At 34.2% G+C, this 21,521-nt stretch overlaps 1 protein-coding gene across 2 annotated transcripts in view; it reads right to left on the bottom strand.

Annotated features, from left to right (window-relative positions):
- Window positions 1-2,183: 2,183 nt before the first annotated feature.
- Window positions 2,184-21,521, bottom strand: part of CWC22 (CWC22 spliceosome associated protein homolog) — a 59,522-nt gene continuing 40,184 nt past the window's right edge. For both annotated transcript variants that reach the window (XM_004768957.3, XM_004768958.3), the window contains exons 13-20: window positions 20,886-20,967; window positions 17,000-17,060; window positions 13,296-13,373; window positions 12,476-12,628; window positions 10,924-11,051; window positions 8,495-8,596; window positions 8,182-8,399; window positions 2,184-3,675 (exon numbers count right to left, since the gene is read on the bottom strand). In XM_004768957.3, coding sequence (XP_004769014.1) covers window positions 3,089-3,675; window positions 8,182-8,399; window positions 8,495-8,596; window positions 10,924-11,051; window positions 12,476-12,628; window positions 13,296-13,373; window positions 17,000-17,060; window positions 20,886-20,967 — 1,409 coding nt within the window. In that variant the 3' untranslated portion in view covers window positions 2,184-3,088. The remainder of the gene's footprint in view (window positions 3,676-8,181; window positions 8,400-8,494; window positions 8,597-10,923; window positions 11,052-12,475; window positions 12,629-13,295; window positions 13,374-16,999; window positions 17,061-20,885; window positions 20,968-21,521) is intronic.

The following is a 21,521-nucleotide window of genomic DNA, read 5'->3' as shown; positions in this document are numbered from 1 at the left end:
AAATAATAAATAGCTTTTGAGGAACTACAGTGGAATCACAAACTATCTATTCAAAAGACAATTCACCTGAAGGGATCATTTTGTTTGGACTTTTAACAACTTTGGGCCGTTTTGATCTTTAAAAAAAATCGCTGTCAACATTTAAAAATCAGGAGTCATATAAAAATCTTCTTCAATTCTCTTGAGAATCAGGCAGCTTTGTCAATCTTTGGTCTTTTTTATAGGCAAAACTGGATGGAGCTGAGTAACTACTGCTGCCTTTCAGTCACTCCAGTTCATTCCCCAAGCTGATTTATCTTATTTGTGTTATCCCCTGTATTCAAGTTTGCAATTCCTGGTCTACTGGTACAACAAAAAACAAAACAAAGCAAAAAAAACCCCAAAACCGTAACACTGAGCATTTAACTCCAGGCCCTGTTCATGCCACAGAGACTGTTCACTATTTAAGGGAGTTACCATTCTACCACTGTCTACAGGAGGAAATGGACACAAATGGAGACACCAAAGGTAAAGGACTTGCCCAAGGCAACAGCCAGCAAGTGGTATAGATCAGATAAAAACCTAGTAAGACTTAAATGTGCAGTTAGCCAAAGAGTTTTCAAATGAAATGGTAATAAATTACTCAATATGAACCTGAGTCTTTTCCTAAAAGCAAGGGAAAGAATCGGGGGGGGGGGGCAATGATAAATTTTAACAAAGTCAGTACATCTGAAATTTTGATGAAATGATCGGATTCCTAGACTAGCACTACTAGAGCGAGTGAGTGGGATGGGCAGTGGTCAAAGTACGATGCTTGAAGAAGAGCTTTCCGAGATGGTGTGGATTTTGAAGTCAACATAAGGTGAATGACCATGGGTGCAAGTGGTTGGGGATACAGTAGGGATAGAGAAACCTTGGATGCCGAGAAGTTGAGAAACTGAAAAACAGTGAGCAATGGCACGCAAAATACACAGGACTCAGCTGATCCTCAAAAAATGTTAATCCTAAGAAGTAAAAATTCAGAAACAGCAGACATAGTCAACATGTTTCTTATCTGCATTTTAAAAGGATGAAAGTGGGAAAACCTGCCCAAATGGCAGGGCGGGGCATCTGAGCCTATCACATTTGATGTGCTAGAAATGCACCCTGAAGGCAAAAAAAAAAAGTCCATTTCTGCTCCAGGCCTCTACTGATTGTGCCCTGATATGACTCAGTTATACTCAGATATTTTTCTGCTTGGAGTTAGTTGTTAACTGCTTTTGTTAAAAGTAACAACTAGTTGGATAGGAAACGTTAACATAAATTCCCAGGCAATATTTGTTATAAATAAACATCTATACTTCAGGAATTCCTTCTGCCTGGGTTCTCCCCACAGTAATCCACATGGTTCAAGGCCTTACTTCCTTCAACAATCTGGGCAAACATCACCTTATCAGAGATCTCTGACCTTCCTATGGAAAATTACCAACCACCCCAAACCCCCCATGTTTTCTTCATGGTTTATTTATATTCCTAGAATAGGTCTGTGTACATAACAGAAGCTCAATATTTGTTGCATTTAAAAAATTATTTATTTTAACAAATCTTTAAGGTCTTAACGACTTAATAAATCAAACGATTTCCCATTTCTACATTTAGAAATTATAAACTTAAAGTGAAGAAAATAAGCTAAAACTTCTATTCCATTTTTATTCCTTTTTACCACCCCCAAAGACCAGTGTTCGGTTACAAAAATAAACTCTCATTTATTTTCCTTTAGGGCTCATAGCCTACGTGTAAATAAATCCGATTTGCTGAGCTTCATAGTTTTGTGAAATGCACTGCGTCCATGACAGTACCTTCTAATGACAACTCAGCATCTTCTAACCACCACAGTAGGAGAAAACACTAAGAAGAATTTTTTCAGGCTGTCATATTCAATTAATGCTCTTCTTTTTTTTTTTCTTTCCCCTCTTGCAGGGGTAGGAGGATAGGAGGAGAGGATAGTATTTATTTATTTATATGGATTTTATTGTTATTTATACTCAAGTTTTTAACAAAAATAAAAAACATTTTGAATCAGAGAATGCCTAAAAGTCAAACATTGAAGATGGTGGTCCCATTATTCTTGAAACCAGACATCAGCTAAAATGGACTTTATGTACTTTAAAAGTGAACAAGCATAAGCAGTCTTATTTGGTAAGTAGGTTAAATGTCAGCAAATCTAAAATTTCAGAGGCAATATTTTATTTCAAAAGTAATAAATAATATGGTCACATGTTAACTGGTGAGAGTTACAATGAAGGAAACCTTCAAAATTCTTTAAAAAATTGGAATTATTTCACAGTTAGGCTGTTCACATTTCTCATGACTATATGTTTCCAATGACCTATTAACCTAAATTAAAAGTTAAATACACATTACCTTACCAACGATATAACTTCAAGGCTGAGAAAAAGCACTAATCACAAAGAATTTCAATTAAACATTAATCTAGCAGTCCAAAGAGAAGAAATGTTACTGATGAGAGAAGTCCTAATCCTAAATAATATAGCTATGCATCTGTTTAAGAGACTAATACACCCTTAGCTTCATCAAAACACTTGTTAAAAAAATTATACATATCTACTTTGTTCAAGAAGTAATATGAAACTTGAAATAATTCCTATTTTAAAAAAAAGTGACTCCTAAAAAGGTTCATAGCATCTCACTGACAAAGCAAAAATATTACATTGAAATGGTTCATCTATTTTGGTCTCTAGTTATTAAAAAAGAAAAAAAAAGCCACTGATAATTCATTATAATAATTCTATAAACAACTGGAAACATTATCAGGAAAAAAAAATTTGGTCAATGAAAAAAAAATCACTGATTCAATGAGCATTTCATCATTTTATTAACAAAATATAAGCAAGAATTACATCCCTCTCTGGTGAAACTTCTCAAATAATTTTATGTGGAGGGCCTTGAGATGTATCAATTATAAAACATGTTAAAATGAAAAAATTTTTTTAAATGTACAAATACAAACCAGTACTTTATACAAGAATTCTTATAAAGTTCGTTAATGTAAAAAATAATTTGTTTCAACTGAATATAAGGCATGTTCAGTTTCTGTAATTTTGTAGAACTATTTTTTTTGCTTTGTTGGAGACTTTTCTCTTCGCCAGTCCTGATGTTTGTTTGATTCTCTGGATTGTTTAGAGTATCTGCTAGATTTTTCCCATCGCCTTTCGGCACCATTCTGATACCTATCTTCATCACTTCTAGAACCTGAATGTTTTCTATTCTTTTCTCTTGACTTTGATCTATCTTTTCTTATAATATTTTCACAGTCTTTATTTCGGTGTCTGTGCTCATTTTCAGAAAAAGAGTTTCTTCTCTCTCCTCTCTTCTTCTTGGGATCACCATACTTATTTTCCAAATCTGTGTGTGCTTCTTGGTCTCTGTCATTCATGATTCTACTGTAACTATTTCGTTCAGAAGGAACACCTCTGTCTGAAGTGTACTTTGTTATGGGATCTCTCCAATTTGGATCCCTTGAATTTTTATCTTTATGTTTTTCTGACCTTCTTTCTCTTTCAGTCCGTGCTTCCCGATGCCTTTGCTCTGGCCTTATTTCTTCTTGTTTCCTATCATGGCTCTGTTGTTTCCTGATCAATTTATCTACTTCCTTACTTCTGGTGTTTCCTTGTCCCTTCTTTCTTCTATCTTTATCTGCATACGTAAAAGAAATCGTTAGCTTTTTAAATTTTAATCTTTACTTTAATAATTTAACAATTACATTTATTAATCTACTGTAGGTTTATTAATTCAGACAAACTGGATGCAAAACTAAATTGAATGGAAAGTCTTACAACAGGATATTTTACAAGATGAGTAATTTTTAAGAATATGTATTTTATCACCAAAGTACTGTTTTGATCCTTAGACTCAAAGCTATAAACAGAAACTTTAAATAAACTATAGCAAATGTAAAATTTTTTATAAAGTGACTAACAGGTACATTTCCACTTACAAATTTTATTCAAAAACAGAAATTCCAGCCCTGTGCATTATGTCATATGGAATAGTAATCAGATCTGACATGTTAATAAAAACACAGTGAGCACACATGTGAGCGACATCACTTCTAAAGCTGGGGAAGTGGGGTTACTGTGTTTAACAGCATGAATATGTATTTTTCAAATAAAAACCTCTTCCTACAAAAACAATAGTTCTGCTCTCCAGTGCTATCAGAGAAGCAGTATCTACACCGGGAAGAGAAGCTTCAAGCCCCGCATCGGGCTCTCTGCTCAGTGGGGAGCCTGCTTCCCCCCCACCCGCCCTGCCTGCCTCTCTGCCTACTTGTGATCTCTCTCTTTGTCAAATAAATAAATAAAATCTTTTAAAAAAAAAAAAGACATATAATCATAGGCCTTATCTTGATTTCTGAGAAAAGTCTTTTGAAATGGCGGAGAACAATTCAATCTTACTGATACAATCACAAATATTAAATAATCACAGTGAAATTTTAAGCTATAAAACAAATTTAATCAGTTTATCTGTTATTTCCTTTGCGTACATAAATCAAAGGTGCTGAGAAGAACAAAAGTTCTGTCAAATTCATACATATACAGAAAGAACATATGGTAGAAAACTGCCTACCTTCGTCCTGTCTCCACCTAAATTTCACTGTACCAACCTGTATTTCTTCTGCCAAATGCCTACCCTTGGCATAGTCCATTGGTTTGCCACTAAGGATTTATTTCTCTGGTTCCTACCAAGCAGCTCAACTGAGCTGCAGCTACCCAAGCAGAAACCATCTGGCTGCGTGCTAAATCAACGTCTCTCTGTCCCTACTATTCACCACTCTCAGGGCAGTGCTGACAAAAAACCCTGAGCCCTACCATAATAGGCAACCAACCCACTGTTGGGTGTTTGCTTTATAATTTTCTAATTTTGGGACAGTTCATATTGCTTTTATGCTACTTAATATTTTACTAATAAAACAGAAAGCTCTCTACTGAAATTGTATGATGAGGCAAATTTATTTTGAATCAGCAAGATTCCTTACTGCAGCAATTCAAGCTGTGTTATCATCTGTTCTCAAAACAGATATCATGAAATAATAAATTCTTTAGAATTAAGAGGTGAATATTAAATGAACAATGTTAACGTATTTTAATTCAAGAATAAGACTTCCTGTGGGCAAATGCAATCTTGCTCTAATAATATAAAATACTGAGAGTCCCACAATTCTGGCTGCCACACACACTCTTTTAAGTGCAATAAGCCAGAGAACAAGAGTGTAAAGTTCCAACTACTTTATCCTGCCACTAAATATGCATTAAAAAGTAAGAAATGATATGCATTTTGGCCAATAAGACTATCTCTCATTCAGACTAAGACACTGTGATGGAAGAAAACAGAGTTGATCCTGGGGAAAACGAAACAGACCTTCTCAGAAAATGGCACATTTAAAAAAATCCTTTACTACTCTATTTCTACTTCTAGGAAGGATGGAAAAAGCTGTGGAAGACCAGTGCCCCTGCTGAAAACAACTAGAAACGCCAGATGCAAATTTAAAATCTTGTGCTTAAAGGCACTAAAGATCTTGAACAGCTTGAGATATTATAAAGAAAGGCAGTGCTCAAAAAAAAAAAAAAAAAAGGGACAGGATAGTGTATGTTGAAAGAACAGAGGGTCAACTTCAAGGAGTCCTAACTGCCAAAGCTGAAATGACCTGAACAACAAAATAAATTATAGTAATGGATTTTAACTAATTCAGATAAATACCCAAGAGTCCACACTGATAAAATGTAAAGTTAACAAGTAAGTGGGGGTGGGGGAGAGGGATAATTCTTTCTTGCAGAAGAAATTCAATCACTAAATGCAGAAGAAAAAGACAAATGGAAAAATCACATTCGGCAAACACCACAGTAGTTAAGTATTGCAGACAAGACCCAAAGATGGATGCTAAAATTAAAGAGCAAAAGGTAGAGGAGAAAGAGAAGATTTGCATAGTATCAAATTATCTCCCTACAAGACATTAATTTATAGAGAAAAGGAGTTTCTGTCTTTTCCTGCTCAAAAGAAATTGAGCAGATATCTCTTTAACCAAGTGATCAAAGTTAATGTCACCAATAAGACATATCAATATTATGAACTCCAAGATAAGATGCATTAAGAATACATTATTTCTATGGTATTCTGTCCAAAAATGCATAACCTCATTCTAATCATGTAAAAATATCAGACAGATATCCAAGTTGAGGGACCAATTCTAAAATCTAAGTGACCAGAGGACTTCAAAAGTCTCAGAGCCATTAAAGCCAAGAAAACCTGAGAGTAATAGGTTATAGAGGACTAAGAAGAAACTCAGTTCAATCCAAGTAGGAACCCGGAATAAGAAAAAGGACATTAATGGAAAAACTGGTGAAATTCAAGTAAGAATATGTTTAATGTATTGTTACAATGTTAATTTCCTGGCTTCGGTAATGGAACTCTGGTTACATACAATACTAACACTAGGAAAAGTTGAGTGAAGGCTATATGGGAATTTTCTGTACTATTTGCAACTTTCTTTTAAGTTGATTAAGGGCCAGCATTCTAGGGGCGCCTGGGTGGCTCAGTGGGTTAAGCCACTGCCTTCGGCTCAGGTCATGATCCTGGGGTCCTGGGATCAAGTCCCGCATGGGGCTCTCTGCTCAGCAGGGGGCCTGCTTCCCTTCATCTCTCTCTGCCTGCCTCTCTGCCTGCTTGTGATCTCTCTCTGTCAAATAAATAAATAAAATCTTTAAAAAAAAAAAAAAAGGGCCAGCTTCTAGAGAGGGTGGAACCATGGAGAAGTAAGCTGACATTCTACAGCCACTTTCTCCCTATGAGCATCTGCTGATCCAGGGTTACTGCTGAGGGACAGAGAGACCAACAGAGCTCTGGCAGCTGCACAGGCTGGGAGAGACAAGAATGGAATGGAACTAGCTATCTGCAATACATACATGTGACAAAAGATACATATCCACAAAACCTAAAGAACAACAAATTTATAGAAGAGACAACTTCATAAAACAACAAAAAGGGGGGAAAGGTAGCAAAAGATTTGAAAAGACATTCACAAAAAGGAAAATACCCAAATGACCAATAACATTATAAAATAGTGTTCAACTTCATTAATGATCAAGAAAATGCAAATTAAAACCACAATGCAATACCATTACATATCTACCAGAACAGTTAAAATGAAGAAGATATCCAACCAAAGCGCTGAGAGGATGGGAGCTACTGGAACTCTCAAACATGACGGATAGGGATCTAAACTGAAATACTGACTTGTCAAGCTGGCAGTAACTACTAGAGCTAAATATACACACAACCTACAACCCAGAGATTCCCAGGACAAACCTAACGGAAATGCAGATAGGTACATATATGTGCATTTACATATATGTACATACCTACCGAGTATGAATAAGGATATTCATAGGAATACTATTTATATATCTCAATTGCTTCTGAGTAAAAGGGATGTTAAATAGACTGTAGCATATTCATACAGTGGAAAACTATACAGCAATAAGACTGAAGGAACTATAACTAAATGCAGTATTACAGATGAAGCTCACAAAAGTAATTGTGAAAGATAAGCCAGACACAAAGGAGTTCACAAAACACAGTTATAAAGTTAAAAACAGGCACAATGAATTACGGAATTACAAATGAGAGTAGTAGCTGCCCTGAGGCAGTGGATGGGAGGAGCAGCAGTAGCTAGTAACTCTGGTAATGGGTAGCTAGCATGTGGATGTGTTCTCTTCATGAACATTTACACTTACAATGTGTGCAATGAACGCATGGCATTTATCAGTAGCTAACATGACCTCACTACAGTAAAAAACTCTTTAAAAATTTTTTTAAAAAATAGAACTACTAGAAAAGCTATAAACTGGACTATAGGCACTATGAATGAATGGCATTTCAGTCGTCACTCAAATAAGTATTTGCAATGAAATATCTTCATTTCTATGAAGAGGATTCCAATAGGTAATCTTAGCATTATAAATGATGCAATTCACTACAGGCTCCAGCAGGGATAGATGATCATTTATATTATTAATTGTGGCTTTTAAACAACTGAACTCTAAAATAATCAAGCAATCAAATTATTTTCTTCCCTTGCTGTAAACATCACCAGCAATATACTTGTTAGAAAAGAGAGCCCAATCCATTAGAAGTGAGTTTCCATACCTGAGGCAGAGCTCTGACTACTGCTGGATGAAGACCCACTGTCTTCGCTGGAAGACTCTGAACTACTGTCACTGCTGTCCGAGTCAGAGGCAGAGGAGGCCGACTCTGAAGAGGAGGACGCGGAAGAGGAAGAGGAAGGGGATTTATTTGCCTCAACATCTGGTTTCTGTGCCACAATGACCTTCGGTGTGTTTTTGAGATGCTCACGCAATTCATCCCTAATTAAAGATATAATCTCTGTTAGTTTCTGCTTTAAAGGCACCTATGACATAATTTTATAAGATGAAAATAAAATTTTGAAAACTATCCTTACGTTAAACCTCCAAGACCTATCGAAGTAAAGAAGTTGATGGCAAACCGAGTGTTTCTTGGATTATCTCGGGGTAATAACCCTTCAAAAAATGGCTGTAGGGTTCTAAAACAAGAAAAGAAAATGAACAAAAGAGAACACATTGCTTAAAGATAAAAAGGCAAATTTCTTATATAATCACTTTTCAGATTTTCTATGTATTTTTAAATTGGTAAATGAAAAACAATTAAGTAAGAGATTTATATAATTTATTAGATTAGGCTACATGCTATTTAAATGAAATAAGTAGGGTCAAGTCATAATTTACTAAACTTACAACAGAGGAGGTTTTTTTAAAAAAAGATTTATTTATTTGAGAGAGAGCCTAGGCACACGGGCGTGCAGGGTGTGGGGCCTAAGGGAGAGAGGGGGAAAAGAATCTCAAGCACACTCCTCAAGGAGTGCGGAGCTCAACACTGGGCTTGATCTCACAACCCTGAGATCATGACCCGAGTGGAAACCAAGAGTTGGATGCTTAACTGACTGAGCCACCCAGGCGCCCCACAGAAGTTTTTAAAAACTTTTTTATACATCACACATACATACATATTTTATAACATACACAATCACACACACACATACACACACATCTGTGAATGTATACAATAAAGTAAAAACAAATCTCTGTTTTATATATATACACACACATGCACACACAGCACTGTGCACAGCACTGGGGGATGGGAAAAAACAGTCAACAAAAGGGCGAAATCATGGATGAAGACTGCATACAATCATTATTTCCAGGGATGGGAACAATACAAGGTGGTCTGGACATGTTGTTCTGAGTGCCACACTGAATGACTAACCAGCAGGGTCAAGACAAACTGTTACACAGAAAAAAGTGACATACAGGAAAAATAATTAAGAGTTTTGCTGGATAGACCAAAAGAGGGGATTTCTAGCTCTGGAAATGGAGGTAAGGAAGCACGAACAAGCTGAGCAATGTTGGTGAAGTCTAAGGAGAGGTGAAGTAGACAGGGACCGGTAAGGTTAGTCTATGAAACCAAGAGGAGAGAGGGACTAGCCCAGAGAGGGCATGTTGAAGCCAGAATGGAAACTGTGGCAAAGAGGAGAGGTAGGCTGAAGAGTAGAGACCATGAAGAGTGAGGCAGAATGAAAAGAAAGTGAGGAGCCACAGTGAGCAAGTGGCCAACTGCATTAGTAAGGCCGGAAAATCCGGGGGCAGGAGGATTGAGAAAAAGTACTTGACTTGGCAGGCAGTCACTAAGAAATCTGAAAGGATGATTCAGCAGTGTGAATGAAGTAGAAGTCAACAGTAATCTGAATAAATTGGAAATAAGAAAGCTGGTGTAGGGATTACATGATAGTCCTGGAACACGATTCTCATTCAGTGTAATAATTTGAACAACTACATGACCGAGTCATCTAAATACATTTATAATTACCATTGATAACAAAAATTAATTAATTTTCTAAGGTTCAAAATTTGGGTTAAAAATGAAAATAAAGGGGTGGCTGGGTGGCTCAGTGGGTTAAAGCCTCTGCCTTCAGCTCAGGTCATGATCCCAGAGTCCTGGGATCGAGCCCCGCATCGGGTACTCTGCTCAGCAGGGAGCCTTCTTCCTCCTCTCTCTCTGCCTGCCTCTCTGCCTACTTGTGATCTCCGTCTGTCAAATAAATAAATAAAATCATAAGAAAAAAAAGAAAATAAGACTAAGTAGTACTCATTAGAAAACTCCAATGAACATGCAAAATAATTGTGTGTTCTAACTAAATTAAAAGAGGCACTGATTCTGTGTTTACTCTCCTGCAACTAAAATCCAACATTAAAAAACTGCATGTTGGGGGCGCCTGGGTGGCTCAGTGGGTTGAGCCACTGCCTTCGGCTCAGGTTGTGATCTCAGGGTCCTGGGATCGAGTCCCGCATCAGGCTCTCTGCTCAGCAGGGAGCCTGCTTCCTCCTCTCTCTCTGCCTGCTTGTGATCTCTCTCTGTCAAATAAATAAATAAAAATCTTTAAAAAACAAAACAAAACAAAACAAAAAAAACCCCTGCATGTTGTCCTGTGCCACAGAACATGAGATTCAGAGTAGTAATTAATGGGAGAAGAAAGACCTAGGGACGCCTGGGTGGCTCAGTTGGTTGGACGACTGCCTTCGGCTCAGGTCATGATCCTGGAGTCCCGGGATCGAGTCCCGCATCAGGCTCCCAGCTCCATGGGGAGTCTGCTTCTCTCTCTGACCTTCTCCTCGTTAATGCTCTCTCTCACTGTCTCTCTCTCAAGTAAATAAATAAAATCTTTAAAAAAAAAAAAAAAAGAAAGAAAGAAAGACCTAGGGACTTAACTCTTGTTTTTACAACCAAGTGTGGATTTAGGTTGGAAGATTCCTGAGGACAGTAAGAATAAAACGTGCATAATGATAAACTTACTCATCCTTTAATCTTGCATTAAGCTTAGGAAGACCCATATATTCACACAGTTCTTGGAAAAATATTTTAACAAAAATTCTACTGGATGATGTAGTGGTTTCTTCACTTAGCTTTATACATTCAAGAACCTGAAAATTAAAAGACAATTTTATTTTGTTCTAAAGATAAGACAAAATGACCAACACTTATAACTTTAAGCATCTCTAAAGAATTATCTGTATCTTTCTTTGTCCTAGTAAGTATTATTTCTTGGCAAAGTTTAAGACTGTCTCTCTATGCTAATTTTCATAATGCTAAGACACTACAGAAATAGAGTTCATTCTTTCTTGAGTAATGTGCTTTTATATTCTGCTGTAAGTATATAATGCTGAAGCAAAGATTACTAGCTCCTAAAACTCACTCATCAAAATGTGGATATATATAGGGGTTTGGGGCAAAATGCCACTTAATGCATTAGGCTACAGTTTTGTATAGTACATATACAGTAAGGGTAAAGACAGGAAGAGTGATGGTTTGTTCTGAATACCAAGATTAAGCCTTAAAAACTGAAGCCATAGAGATGTTTTAGGACAAATAAAACTAAAAGTAACCTCCAGTTTCTATGTTCCAGGAACCCATTTGCTTCGATTGTTTAAAACCTTGATTTCATTTTCATTCCCAGAGGGAAAAAAGTAGTAAAAATATTATTATAATCAGGCTCCTAGGCCAGCTTAAAAAGTACCTATTAATGCAGCTAGACATACTTAGTACTTACAATATTACAAGAATCTATTTAACATTTATAAGGTCACTTTGCTGCCTCATTCTACTATCAGGTTGTGGTATAGTACAATGTGATCCTCTTCTTTCTTTCTTTCCTCTTGGATGTAATTTCTTTCTTTCAACTTCACTTTTCTTATAACCTATCACTTGTTATTTTGTACTGGCGCTATGGGCCTATCTTACCTTATGTATTTCTTATATGGTATGTTCCTTTAAAGCAGAGATCATATATAGTTCACTTTGGATGCCCAGTATCTCTCTCAAGTGACTGGACACAGAGCTGGTAATTTAATGAATGGCTGTTGGATGAACAGCAGTTGTACAATAAATTCCAGTGTCACGAATGTATTTTAAATTCCAATCCAGTATTCATTTGTGTATCAAGGATATCTTATCTTGTTCTAAAGAACTGACTACATGATGCATGGACCATAAAGCTATTCGTGTACATGGGTATGAGTATATATGCACGTGTGCACACACAGAGAAGAGGAAAATCTCTATTTTCCCCTGAAAAGACCATTAGCCATCACTAGTAAAAATCACTATTAAAAAGGGCTGTTAAAATCATCACAGGTGGTATTTCTTACACTCACGTTATTTACCTAACTTCTCAATCCCACGCTGTATGAATATAACCTCAAAGATAGCCATTACGATAAAAGTTTGCTATACATTTCATTTTAAAGTACATTTCCTACATAGGAAAACTATGGTTATATTATACTTAATACCTATTCGAGAATAATGGGATGAGGAAGGAAGAATAAATATCGGTTCATCTACTTACACTCCATGGAAGTGAATCAGTGTATAAAAGGTGAGCAAACATCTTGGCAACATTTCTCAATTTGTTTGTTTCCAAGCGATGGATGGTATCATATTGTTCTTTGAATATACTTTCAAAGGATTCCATGTATTCTTTTTTTAGCATGCAAAATCGCTAATGAATAAAAAAACTGAAGGTCAGTAGCACTAAAAACTGACTCTCAATACCATTACCAGCATATTAGATCCTTCTAAATTTACTGAATCAAAAATTAGTAAATATTTTGCATATCATATCATTCAATCTTTTTGTGCTATATGATGGAATGCTTAAAAAAGAAGGTAATGTATATCATCCCTATTTACCTGGGATTTATACACTAAAACAAAATTATACAAGTAGCTTATCATAGACACATACATTTATATACCATGCAAATATATTTCTCTGTGGGTAGAGTTTAGATTTAAAAACTTATTTTAGCTCATGCTCTATTTGTGTTGCCTGAACATGTACTTGACTTCAGAAAATGCTTTGACATTTTGAAAAGGCAACATTTAATTGTCCTCTTTGGGAAACTGTTACAAAGCATAAAGAATTTCAAAAAGTTCTGGAAGAGTTATAAGCAATGTTAATAAGGCACTGCAAAATGAAGTAGGAAAGGAGGAAACTACAGAGGATGGGAAACCCGAGGGAGGGAAGAGCAACAAGCTCTTAGGGAAGACTTGCTCTTATATTAGACAAGACCAAAAAGCAGACACGTTAATTCACAATATTCATATTATGGATTACCCTAGTGATTCTACTAAATTCCAACAAGAAAAATGAGGCTGTAACTTACCCCAGCTAATAAGCCAAAAAATTTCTCATATGTCCTTTGTTGGGCACAACAGTCAAGTATCATGTTGCAGAGTTCTTTCTATTTGGAAAAAAAATTGCATTAGTGATTCATAAAACAATGAATCCATGCTGTATGATAATTTATCAATATGATAGAGACAGTTTGAATTTTTAAATAAGGGTTTAAATACACAAAACTTCCAAAGCTTTGTGAGCTTAAGTTATCAGGACAAAATTAAGAAATTCAATCTATGTCAACCTGTTTAGTTTTTCAAAGCCTTCAGCCTGGCTGATAGTTTCCATAGTCATCCATGCTAATTAGATTGATTAGAAAATTATAAATTTATATTACGTATGAACCACCTCAAGATATCTACTATATGAAACAGATATACCATGAAGAGACTACTGAATAGACTATATTCTAAAAAGAGTCTACACAAAATCTTTAAAAATACAGCTCATCCATATGCCACCTAATAATTCAGTTATATACCTTTAAACTCAATTATTAAGGAATATATTTAATTAGTATGGAAAAGGTAGAACATGAGTCTTCATAGAAGCATAAATAAGCATAGTTACAACATTAACTTAAATGTTGTAAGGTCTTTTTAAAAGAACAAAGGAAATAAACACCTCTGTGGCTGGATTTTCTAGCCTCAAAATAAATGTTACACATATAGATCTACTGATAAATCTATACAAATAGATCAAATCATTCCATAACTACTGGAGTAATATACTGTCTAATCAGCTATTTTTGGGCCTTCACAACTCCTGTGCAAAAATTCTGTTGAGCTAATAAATGCAAGAGTTAATCCAGGACCAGAAATACCATCATCACAAATGATTTATAATTTTAAAATACTATAATGAAGTATGTGTTGATTATATCAATTTCAAAGACAAAGAAACTCAGACAACATGGACAGCTCAATGGAGACAAAATTTTAAAAGGCCTAAATTCATTCTTTGACCACTGCTGTAGAATTGACTAAGTATATATTTTTCTACAAAACATTTACCAAAAAGTTAAAAATTAGTCTTTTTCCAAATATAGTAACTGCAATGGATTTGTGTTCTATAAATGGAAAATATAAATATAATAATATATTTATTATATAAAATACAATATATACCCTTTCAGTTCATTTTTACTTCTATTTAATTTCACCTTAGTATTTTCAATTAGCAATTTTGACATTTTGTCATATTTAACAATGTGAGATGCAACCTAAGTAAATATGTAAATATATTTTCTTTTATTTATTTGAGACAGAGATATAGGGAGAGAGAGCATGAGCAGGGGGAGAGACAGTGGGAGAGGGAGGAGCAGATTCCCTGCTGAGCCAAAAGCTCAATGTTGGGCTCAATCCCACGCCGCTGGGATCATGACCTGAGCGGAGGGCAGACACTTGACCATCTAAGCTACCCAGGCACCCTACTGTAACTATTTTTAAAACTTAGGTCTATCTATATTTACTGCATATATCCATGTGCAAGAGGCTGAAAAGGGTCCTAAAGAAGCACAGAACAGATACTCTAGAACTGTGCTGTCTAGCATGCTAGCCCCTAGCTAATTAATTAAATACCATTATATAAAATTAAAATTTTCATTCTTTTGTCATCCTAGCCACATTTTCAGTACTCAAAAACCACATGTGACCAGTGGCTACCATACTAGACAGTGTAGAACACAAACATTTTCATCATTGCAAAAGTTCTATTCGATAGCGCTGTTCTGGAAGTTGATAATCTTCTTATAAAACAATCTACTTAAAAGGCCTTAATTCACAATTTGAAGTTGTTTTCAGATATCATTACATTACTAAATTATTATTTTTTTATGATTAATCACAAGTCACCTCAATTAAAGAAAATGCTTATTAATGCATAAATTCTGAAAAGATGTACTATGTCAAAATTTAATATAGTACTAAAAAGTTAAAATGAGGTTTTCTGAGTTCTGCCACATTATGTTAATTTGATGTATTAAAATGCATTTTCAACTCTTTCTACTAACATTGTATTTTACAATAACATAACAGTTAATCAGGTTTTAAACAATATAACATGGTAATATGCTGAGAGCATTGGTAAATAAGCCAATGCTACTTGCAAAACAAATTACTTTCTTCCCTAGACTAAATGCAATTATAAGAGTTATTCCCTGTGGCTTATAATAATTAAATATTTTAACATTTTAATTAAATATTACAGCAATTTTAGGAGTCTTTTGAGTGAATGAAAATAGATGCACTAAGACATTCTTCCAAATGCTATCAAAATATGTTGAGGTTAATTCTAGAACAACTACCCTCTGAATTAATATTAATAAAACTTAAAATGACTTAATTATACTTCTCTAATAATGTGACAAGATCATATAGTAATTTCAGTTTCAATTAGTATTTTAAAGGTCAATTCACTAATTTATTTCCTTTCAAAAGTGAACAAATCAAGTGCACCCAGGATACAAATAGGTACACTATTACTAATATACTAATAAACAAACTTTAAGAGGGGGAAAAAGAACTTTTTAAATTTGAAAAGAATAATTTCTTCTCAAAATTACATACCATGGCATTTCAAGAAGAAATTTATAATCTAGAAAAAGATTGGTAAACTTTTTCAAAGGCCAGATAGTAAATACTTCAGGATTTAGAGGCCATAAAGTGCCTGTTGCAACCAGTCAATTCTGTTGTCATAAGGTGAAAACAACTATACACAATATACCAATCAATGGGCATGGCTGTATTCCAATAAAATTTTGTTTACAAAAATGATAGTCTGCCAATCCCCATAACAGATCATATTAAGAGCCTTAAGACAAAGCACTCACACCTAACGGTAACAGCTCAGATAGTCAAAATCTTTTAGAAATAAAAACAGCCTAGAGTTGATATATTCACTCTAGCATCTCTGCTGGGTCTACCATGTGTAAACCAGGGTGTGAAAAACAAAACCCCCAAAGCCTTGGCTCAATGGAGATGGGCAGGGAACAATCTAAATAAAAATGCAATTAGAAAAAACATCGAAGATAATCTACTCAATCCAGTCTTTATGATTTTTGGCATTAGGGTTCTATGATACTTTGAACAGTGAAGTATATTCTAAGTTGTAAGATTATGAGTCCATGGACTAAGGGGCGGGGGGGCTAACATGTACTGGATCATTGAATCCCTGGTATCCTGTAGAGTCTGACATGTAGTATACGCTGAATATATTTTGTTGCATTAATGAATGAAAAAAATGACAGAGTCTTCTATATCCAATTTAAGTGATATAAAACATGTATGGTGATCAGTATAATTTCTACCACAAAAGATACTTTAGTACAGTAAGTAGATAGAGTAGATATAGAGTACAGTAAGTAGATAGAGTAGGCAATTCATTAAGGAACAAATTTCCTATTGTATTTTAAGCTACCATTTGATTTACAGGCAACCACTCAAAATTTTCTGTAAAGTGCAATGGATCAAAGAGACTTCCTCCTTTTCCTACATCCCGTTTAAGCAGCCCATTTAATTCACTGCAATGAGGAGCATTTATGAAGCATTCCAGAACTAATTTTTAAGTTATTTTAAAATTTTAGAATATCTACATTAAAAATGAATATTCAATACTGAGTTATTATTTCAATTCATAAAACCTATATTAACTGTCTTAAACATTTTTATAAACAATATTATTGTGACTTACTGTTTGGCTTTCAGGGAACTCCATTTTCAGCAATTTGTGTGCACATTCTTCAAAATCTAAACTGTAGAGACAAAGTGGTCACAACAGTTAGGTTAAAAACTTGCTCTTTCATAAATAAGGATCTTACTTTAACAATTGTTTAAAATAACTTTTTAACTATAACTTTACAGTACTGCATCGTGTGTGTAGAAAAGACATAGCTCTTAATTCTACAAAGAATGAAGTACTGAGACGTACTACAACATGGATGAACTCTGATTTACGTGAAGTGAAAAAGTCAGAAATAAAGGCCACATAAAGTATGGTTCCATTTATTTAAGATGTCCAGAATGGGCAAATACATAGAAAGTAGACAAATTTTTATGATGTTGCTAAATATTTCCACTTATCTCTGACCCAAGACAGGAAGAGGGAAATGTTCCAGAGCCCAGCCTGACATCTAGTACTTAATCACCACATTTACAAGTTATCTTGATTCATACCCAACCACAGTGCTTCTACATTTTCAAAAACTAAGTATAAAAATAGTAAATAATCAAAATCACTTACAAGGAAAAAAAATTTGCTTTTATATAACATTCATTAAGTTTCATTAAAAATATTTCCAATATACTTAAGAGGATTACCAAATTTAATGTGAGCTCAATACATGAATAATGCTAATGTATTTGTACTTTGCGTAGAATGTTCAAATCTTCATTCTTTTGATATCAGCAGTATAAAATAAATAGTCACTGAAATAGAATGACTATGAATTTAGTTTTATGGTTCATCTAATTCCTCAGCTTCTGATACTGAGTTTCTGTAAGCATAACAGAGTAATAACCCAAGATGGTACAATGTATAGGAATTAAAAAAAAAAAAAAAAACCTAAAACGAAGAAAGAAATATATCAGAAAGCACTTCTGCAACAGGTAATATTAAACAATATCTGACACTAAGATTAAAATATTAAACTGTAGTTGATAAACTTCAACAATACAGCAATATTACCAAAAAGTATTTTGAAAGATGTGACACTTTCTTTCCCAGTTTTGATTTAAAAACAGAATTAGTATGCAGGAAAAAACCCTGCAAAATCTGAAAAATGAGTCAATTAATTAAGAAAAATACTTTACAACTTTCTGTTTATCTAATAAGTACCAGTGAGAAAGTTAGCTGTATGGCAGTCTCTTCTCCTTGTTCTTGTTTTATTTGAGAAGTATCTGGTAACACCTTACACAAGACTGTTTTGAAGTTGCACTAACTGTAAATATTAAATGAATTAATATTGATATTTCAGTTATCTTAGGTTGCTAAGTCAAATAAATTTCAGGTTTAATACAAATAAAGAGTGACTGAGGGGAAGAGTAAAGAAAAATGATTTTACGTGATGTTAGTTTTCCAGCTGTGTTTATAAATGGTTTTATTGATGTTTCCAATCTAAGAAGGTTTGGTGGGAAAATGATAGACCCACCACCCTCTGATGCTAGAGCTTCAATAATGAAAAATCAGAGTGGAGCATCATTTGAAAGCAAGAATAAACAGGAATGTTTACTTTTCAATAACAAATCTGTTTCAATAACAAAACCAACATAATTTTATGTTTTATGTAAATGAGGGTCATTAAAGAGCCAGAATAGTAAGAAGAGTACTGATGAGATCAGTCAACAAATATAAAAGAAAAGAAAGTAAAAAAATAAAATTACCACACAGTTCAGTTGTCAGACCTTAGTTCTGTCTGCAAGATTTCCAAAAGCAAACTGTATAAAATGCCCTCACTGCCATCTGACTAGATGATTATATTCCATTCTTGATTTATATTATATTTGGTAGAGACTGGTGTATTGTAAACATAAGACTTTTGAAAAATACAAAAAAACTGGAAAACACAGACACAAAAAACCCAATCTCTTCTCCAGGCAACCATGGTTGGTATGTTAATGTGTCACTTCTAGAATCTGTCTACCTATCTAAACACTTAAGATAATACTACTGGATTATATGTTTATAAAAAAATTTTAAAAAATTAATAAAAAAATACTACTGGTACAGTACTATATAGTCTATACCGTTTTTGCCCCATTTCACATTAAATCAGACCACTCGACCATACCAATAATAATTCCCCATTAGCCTAACTTTCACTAGTGGCATAAACTAGACATTTGATTATTTCTATTGGACAAGATAGTCTTTTTCTTTTTTGTACTGAACAACTCTATATAATTCTGTCAATTTTGAAAAATGGTCAAATGGCATCAACATTAAGCCCTTAATTCATGTTACTAAAAGGCTTTCCATAAAGAGCATATCAATTTAAATTCCCACCAATGTCTACCTGTATCTCCTTAAAGTCATTAATATTGAGTGCTGTTGCTTTGAAGAAAAAAAAACAACACACAGTAAATCACTTCAGCTGTTTTAATGACCAATAATAGCACTTCTTAGTCTAGAGTGATATTTGTTTAGTAACTTTATGATTCAGGATCCCATTACATGAATCCCTCAACCATGTCCTTTAAACATCTGGTCTACCAAAGTCTTTGTGGTTCTTTCTAAAATATGTATGAGATTTTAAGTATAGTAAACTTTGTCACATATAAGTCATTCTTACCAGACATTTAGGGGTTCAAAACGCTTAACAAATACCAACACATGAAATGGTATTGCCGTTACTAGAGTTGGTATCACTCTGTAATTCTGACTGTCACCTGTCTATTGCTTTCATTTTTTAAATATTTTCTGTGGTTCAAGGACTATTAAGGTTTGGTTAATTAAAAAAAAACAAAAAAACAAAAACAGTTTCCTTTAAGTAATTATCCAAACAGCTCCACTGTAACTCTTCAAAGTTAATCTTAACACCAATATTAAAACATGTATCTGCTGTTTACAATAGATTACTGTTGAATTTCTAAAAAAGGATAAATGAAAGGTCAAACTGTAAGAATTTTTACCTATAACAAAAAATTTTCATTTTCCACTTTAAGTTTGTATGAAAACATAGTTAATAGATTTTTCTTCCATGCAAAAGGCAAAGAAATAGGTAAGGATAAACCAAAAATATTTCTAGCCAATGTTTTGCTTTGTAACATTTCTCTTTCTGAAGATGAATCTAAGCCAAAAAGTTTTCAGACAGAATAAAAACAGGATGACTCCTACGTATGAATCATTTTTGCTATTACATCATACTAAATGGAAATATACAAAACCTAATAAGAAAACAAAACTGAGAAAACATTCCTCCTCCGGTGCAAAATGTAAACACTGTGCCATTAAATCAATAGGCTCATTTGCATAAAAAACAACAGATGTACTAAGCATTTAATATTTCATTTATTTCTCTTCCAAATCAAACTCATAGCCTTCAAAGGGAATAAGATATTCATAAGACATCACAGTAGTTCTTACTTAACATTACTTCAAAGGGTCCTCAAAACCTTCCTAATTCCTATTTCCATATATATTCATTTCCATCTGCACACACAAAAAAATCAGTGTCCAAAAGTTATCATAACAGTGCTTCTCTGCTTAGAATCAGAATTAGAAACCAAATTTAAAAATATTAAATTTCCACTACAATTAATACTGTGCCAGCTCTGTAACACTAAGCTGTCTTCAGGTTTTTATTAGTGATATTTAACTATAAGGAATGACAAAGTTAAAAAAAAAAAAAAGAAAAAAACGTTAAATTCTGTGATACAATTAGACCTTCCAAACAAATAAAGATAATTTTCTCTTGAAACAAAGAATCAACAGCAGGGATCTATGGGATCTATGAAGTTGGGCAGGTAGTCTGAGAATCCCTAAAGTGCCATCTAGTTTTCTGTCATCAGATTGTAAAAAATCCCATCTTCTTGTCCATCCTCTTTCAAAAATAAAAATGAACTGAGCTATAGCATCTTACCTTGACTGAATAGCAAGATAAATTGTACGACGAAATGAGACTAGATTAATTTCTGTTTTGTCATGAATGGTTACTTTCTGTCCTGAAAGAAATTAAACATAACAAAATTATGAAACTACAAAAACAAATGTGAAGGACTAAAAATGTATCTCCAGATAATAATCTTTCTTTCCTTTTTTTTAAATAAAGATTTTATTTATTTATTTGACACAGAGAGAGAGATCACAAGTAGGCAGAGAGGCAGGCAGAGAGAGAGGGGAAAGCAGGCTACCTGCTGAGCAGAGAGCCCGATGCGGGGCTTGATCCCAGGATCTTGGGATCATGGCCTGAGCTGAAGGCAGAGGCTTAACCCACTGAGCCACCGAGGCGCCCCTAATTTTTCATAAGTATTTAGAATCTATGAGTTTAACAGTAATGCTATTTTCTACAGTGTGAAATAGTATTTGCGTGCTCAAAGTAGACATTTCTAGTCTTCTGCTATATCTTAAAGTATTTTAACAACTTTTGTCAGTTCAAAGAAGTCCAAAATCAAGCCAGAAATATTATTTTTGTTTCTGTGTCATTTGCTCATGTAGACATAAAAGGCAGCACTCATCCTGTTGTTTGGCAAAATATTATTTCCAGAATTATAAACAG

This window comes from Mustela putorius, unplaced genomic scaffold, assembly GCF_011764305.1.
Source record: "Mustela putorius furo isolate JIRA1106 unplaced genomic scaffold, ASM1176430v1.1 tig00003869_pilon_pilon_pilon, whole genome shotgun sequence".
Lineage (NCBI taxonomy): Eukaryota > Metazoa > Chordata > Mammalia > Carnivora > Mustelidae > Mustela > Mustela putorius.
This window is presented reverse-complemented; position numbering and strand designations above follow the sequence as displayed.